At 71.5% G+C, this 5,104-nt stretch overlaps 2 protein-coding genes across 2 annotated transcripts in view; one reads left to right on the top strand and one right to left on the bottom strand.

Moving 5' to 3' along the window:
• PRRC2A (proline rich coiled-coil 2A) overlaps positions 1–3,718 on the top strand; it is a 29,649-nt gene extending 25,931 nt beyond the window's left edge. The window contains exons 17-22 of the mRNA XM_075071468.1: positions 253–571; positions 654–752; positions 825–1,019; positions 1,109–1,188; positions 1,275–1,368; positions 3,300–3,718. Of these exons, the coding sequence (XP_074927569.1) occupies positions 253–571; positions 654–752; positions 825–1,019; positions 1,109–1,188; positions 1,275–1,368; positions 3,300–3,413 (901 nt within the window). The 3' untranslated portion in view covers positions 3,414–3,718. The remainder of the gene's footprint in view (positions 1–252; positions 572–653; positions 753–824; positions 1,020–1,108; positions 1,189–1,274; positions 1,369–3,299) is intronic.
• Positions 3,719–4,205: 487 nt separating this feature from the next.
• Positions 4,206–5,104, bottom strand: part of BAG6 (BAG cochaperone 6) — an 11,362-nt gene continuing 10,463 nt past the window's right edge. The window contains exons 18-20 of the mRNA XM_075071467.1: positions 4,831–4,969; positions 4,491–4,637; positions 4,206–4,360 (exon numbers count right to left, since the gene is read on the bottom strand). Of these exons, the coding sequence (XP_074927568.1) occupies positions 4,265–4,360; positions 4,491–4,637; positions 4,831–4,969 (382 nt within the window). The 3' untranslated portion in view covers positions 4,206–4,264. The remainder of the gene's footprint in view (positions 4,361–4,490; positions 4,638–4,830; positions 4,970–5,104) is intronic.

Here is a 5,104-nt window from a genome sequence, read left to right as displayed (position 1 = left end):
GTATTCCCAGCCCCACCCCAGAGCCAGCCCCCTGTCGGGCGAGGGGTCCCCGTATTCTCAGGGCCCAGCCCCAGAGCCAGCCCCCTGTCGGGCGAGGGGTCCCCGTATTCCCAGCCCCACCCCAGAGCCAGCCCCCTGTCGGGCGAGGGGTCCCCGTATTCTCAGGGCCCAGCCCCAGAGCCAGCCCCCTGTCGGGCGAGGGGTCCCCGTATTCCCAGCCCCCTGTCGGGCGAGGGGTCCCCGTATTCCCAGCCCCCCCAGCCTGTCTCAGGTCAGCGCTGGGGGAGGGGTCCCTGGGCGTCTCCGTGACCCCGTCTGTCTCCGCAGATCCCAGCACTTGTACCTGCAGCCTGGCCCGGCCCCCGGCTCCCCGGCGGCCCCCGTCCTGCCCGGCTCGGCCCTGCTCTCGGGGGTGGCCCTCAAGGGCCAGTACGTGGAGTTCTCGGCCCTGCAGGCGGCCGAGCTGGCCAAGCTGCCGGCCACGGGGCTACTGTACCAGGCGGCCCCCCCCTTCCTCTACAGCCCCCCCTTCTGTGCCGGCCAGCTGGGCCCCGAGCAGCCCCTGCTCCAGGTAGGTGGTGGGGTCACTGGGGGAGGGGGAGGGGCTCCCTGTTCCTGGCTCCGCCCCCTGATCATTGGCTCCTCCCCTCCAGGTGCGGCAGGAGCTGAATCCCCCCTCGGATTTCTACCCAGGCTCCCTGCCCCAGGCCAACCAGAGCAACTTCCTCCAGGCCCCGGGCCCCGCCCAGCAGGTGAGCCACGCCCCCAGCTCATTGGCTCCGCCCCCAGCTCCGCCCCATGCACTGACCCCTCTCCCCCTGCAGATGCTGCTGCCTGTGGTGGAGTCGCAGCTGCCCCCGGTGGTGAACTTCAGCTCCCTGCAGCAGGGGGCGCCAGCCGCCCCCCCACCACTGCCCCTGGTGCCCGTCACCCCGACCCTGCGGCCCCCGGGGCAGCTGGCTGGGCGCCTGGTCCCCTCGCCTGTCCGCGCCTTCCCCCATGGCATGGGGCGCACAGAGGTAAGGGGGGCTGGCCCAGGGGGGCGGGGGGGGAACCCGGCTGCGGGCGGGAGGGGCCCTGGCTGACCCCTGCTCCCCTCTCCCCACAGCTGCACCCCATGGAGCTGAAGCCCTTCCCCGAGTACCGGAAGCTGAGCAGTCCGGGGGGGCGAGCCCCAGCAGCGGGCAGGTGAGTGGGGGCAGGGAGGCTGAACCCCAGGGGTCCCCCTCCCAGTGTGGCCCCCTCACCTACTTTCCTCTCCCCTCCCCCCACAGAGCCTGCGTCGGCCCCTTCAGCTCCCGCCTCCGGGCCCCAGGATCCAGCTACGCAGGGGGCAGCCGCAGCCAGCGCTCGGATGGGGGCCCACTGGTGAGCCTGGGGCCCCTCCCCGATCCAGCCCCATGGCCTCTCCCCTCAGGGGGCACTGCCCTGATCTGGGCCCCAGGCCCCTTCCCTGCTGGGGAGTGCTGCCTCGAGCCGGCCCCACGGCCTCTCCTTGCTAGGGGGCCCTTCCCCGCTGGGGAGTGCTGCCTCGAGCCGGCCCCACGGCCTCTCCTTGCTAGGGGGCCCTTCCCTGCTGGGGAGTGCTGCCTCGAGCCGGCCCCACGGCCTCTCCTTGCTAGGGGGCCCTTCCCCGCTGGGGAGTGCTGCCTCGAGCCGGCCCCACGGCCTCTCCTTGCTAGGGGGCCCTTCCCTGCTGGGGAGTGCTGCCTCGAGCCGGCCCCACGCCCTTCCCCGCTGGGGGGTGCTGCCTCGAGCTGGCCCCAGGTCCCTTCCCTGCTGGGGGGCCCTTCCCCGCTGGGGAGTGCTGCCTCGAGCCGGCCCCAGGTCCCTTCCCCACTGGGGGGTGCTGCCCCGAGCTGGCCCCAGGTCCCTTCCCCGCTGGGGAGTGCTGCCTCGAGCCGGCCCCACGCCCTCTCCCTGCTAGGGGGCCCTTCCCCGCTGGGGGGTGCTGCCTCGAGCTGGCCCCAGGTCCCTTCCCCGCTGGGGAGTGCTGCCTCGAGCCGGCCCCAGGTCCCTTCCCCACTGGGGGGTGCTGCCCCGAGCTGGCCCCAGGTCCCTTCCCCGCTGGGGAGTGCTGCCTCGAGCCGGCCCCACGCCCTCTCCCTGCTAGGGGGCCCTTCCCCGCTGGGGGGTGCTGCCTCGAGCTGGCCCCAGGTCCCTTCCCCGCTGGGGAGTGCTGCCTCGAGCCGGCCCCAGGTCCCTTCCCCACTGGGGGGTGCTGCCCCGAGCTGGCCCCAGGTCCCTTCCCCGCTGGGGAGTGCTGCCTCGAGCCGGCCCCACGCCCTCTCCCTGCTAGGGGGCCCTTCCCCGCTGGGGGGTGCTGCCTCGAGCTGGCCCCAGGTCCCTTCCCCGCTGGGGAGTGCTGCCTCGAGCCGGCCCCAGGTCCCTTCCCCACTGGGGGGTGCTGCCCCGAGCTGGCCCCAGGTCCCTTCCCCGCTGGGGAGTGCTGCCTCGAGCCGGCCCCACGCCCTCTCCCTGCTAGGGGGCCCTTCCCCGCTGGGGGGTGCTGCCTCGAGCTGGCCCCAGGTCCCTTCCCCGCTGGGGAGTGCTGCCTCGAGCCGGCCCCAGGTCCCTTCCCCACTGGGGGGTGCTGCCCCGAGCTGGCCCCAGGTCCCTTCCCCGCTGGGGAGTGCTGCCTCGAGCCGGCCCCACGCCCTCTCCCTGCTAGGGGGCCCTTCCCCGCTGGGGGGTGCTGCCTCGAGCTGGCCCCAGGTCCCTTCCCCGCTGGGGAGTGCTGCCTCGAGCCGGCCCCAGGTCCCTTCCCCACTGGGGGGTGCTGCCCCGAGCTGGCCCCAGGTCCCTTCCCCGCTGGGGAGTGCTGCCTCGAGCCGGCCCCACGCCCTCTCCCTGCTAGGGGGCCCTTCCCCGCTGGGGGGTGCTGCCTCGAGCTGGCCCCAGGTCCCTTCCCCGCTGGGGAGTGCTGCCTCGAGCCGGCCCCAGGTCCCTTCCCCACTGGGGGGTGCTGCCCCGAGCTGGCCCCAGGTCCCTTCCCCGCTGGGGAGTGCTGCCTCGAGCCGGCCCCACGCCCTCTCCCTGCTAGGGGGCCCTTCCCCGCTGGGGAGTGCTGCCTCGTGCCAGCCCCACGCCCTCTCCTCTTGGGGACACTACCCTGATCTGGCCCCACGGCCTCTTCCCTGCTAGGGGTTCCTTCCCTGATCTTGGCCTCAGGCCCTTCCATGCGGGGGGGGGGGGGGCCTGCCCCCCTCTGGCCTCAGCACAAGGAATGGGGCTTCGGGCTTGATCTGCATGTGGGGGGTTAAGTTGCACCCCGTGTGTCTGATTCTCCCTCCCCCCAGGTCTCCCCATCGGACGTTCTCTGCTGGACCCCCAGGCCCTGGGAGCGTCACCCCACCCGCCAGCCCCCCAGCCAGAGTGACAAGCAGGATCCTGGCCTTGCCCATCAGCGCTAGCCCGGCCCCTGTTCCCCCCCCCCCTCCCTCTCAGTGAGTGGGGAGGGGCTGACCCCTTCCCCCTGTTAACTTCTGGGGTGGGGGGGTTCCCAGGGGGTGAGAGCAGAGCTGCCCCACTGAATGTAACTGGAGTTGGGTTTGGTTTTGATTCACCTGAATTAATTTGGGGGCCCCTGCCCAGCTGCGTGTAAATATGTGTAGGGCAGGGGCCTCCCTCCCCTCCCCCAGCTGGGGGGGGCAGCAGGTTTGTTACAAAATAAACTGAAAAACTGTTTAAAAAAATGAATAAAAGGTTAAAACACAAAAGTGGGGGGGCCCGGCTGCGGGCAGATGAGGCGCATAGAGTCCAGGGGCAGTGGGGCTGGGTCTACACTAGGGCTGTCAGTTCCTGAGGGGGCTACTAGCCAGCGTGGGCCTGTCCTCCCGAGCTGTGGCACCATCCTGGGGTGGGGAAATGCTGCTGGGTGAGCCCCCCAGCAACTGGAGCAGTGGGTGGGGATCAGTTGCTCAGTTGTGTCTAGTGCAAAGGGGATAAGATTGACGCGTCTATCAGCACTGAACGCCCCGCCCCCGGCTTCAGCAAGGTGATTGGCTGGTGGCAGAGCTCAGGTCTGGGCCCCACCCCAATCACTGGGTTGGGCGGGCAGGGGCCCATCACAGGGCCTGTTCCAGGACAGCCACAAGCAGCCAGCAGTGACCCTGCCCAGGCCAGATTCTCTGTGGTTTCCCCTCACTGGGGGGTAATGGCTGATTCACACCCCCCCCCCAAAGCCACAGACCAGACCCACAGCCTGACACCAAGTGGCTTTATTGGCAGGGGATAAATAGGGGGCGGGGGGCCCAGGCGCCCCCTAGGCCTCGTCCCCGAAGGCGCGGGCAGCGTTGGGGAACCGCTGGGGGCTGAAGCTGGGATCCTCCCGCAGCCGCTTCTGGAGGTCAGCGCAGAGCTGGAAGAGAGGGGGGGCAGGGTGAGCGCAGACACAGGGAGCCCCCACCACCCCAGAGAGCGTTGGGGGCCAACCCACCGGGGGCACCAGGCAGGGCAGACCTGCAGGCTGGGGGGGGCGGGGGGCTCACCTGCTGCCGGTAGCCCTCCTGCAGCACCGGCTCGGCCAGCTCCCGGCTCAGGCTCTCGCTGCCGCTCAGGGGCTTGACACCGGTGGCCTTGGCAGCTCGGCTGACGGCCTCGGACAGGAGCAGCTGGGGGCCATCGCCCCGCATGGTCTGGGGCACAGCGGAGGGAGAGTGCAGTTGGGGGCAGGCAGGCAGCTCACCTGGCGGCGCTTGGCCAACCTGCCCCTGAGGCGTCGCTCAGCAGCCGGGCAGTGCGGTTGGGGGGCAGAGTAGGGGGACCTCACCTTGTGGGGCTCAGCAGCTGAGGGGCTCGGCCAGGGGGTGCGGTTGGGGGGGGGCTCACCTTGCAGCGCTTGGCTGGCATGCCCGTCAGGCAGGCATCGCTCAGTAGCTGAGGGGCTCGGTTGGGGGGCTCACCTTGCGGCGCTTGGCTGGCATGCCCGTCAGGCAGACGTCGCTCAGGAGCTGGGCTGGGGGGGGCTCACCTTGCAGCGCTTGGCTGGCATGCCCATCAGGCAGGCGTCGCTCAGCAGCTGAGGGGCTCGGCCGGGGGGTGCGGTTGGGGGGCTCACCTTGCGGCGCTTGGCTGGCATGCCCATCAGGCAGGCGTCGCTCAG

Source organism: Chelonoidis abingdonii, chromosome 12 (genome assembly GCF_003597395.2).
Source record: "Chelonoidis abingdonii isolate Lonesome George chromosome 12, CheloAbing_2.0, whole genome shotgun sequence".
NCBI lineage: Eukaryota > Metazoa > Chordata > Testudines > Testudinidae > Chelonoidis > Chelonoidis abingdonii.
Note: the sequence above shows the minus strand (reverse complement) of the source record. Positions and strands in the feature narration are given on the sequence as shown.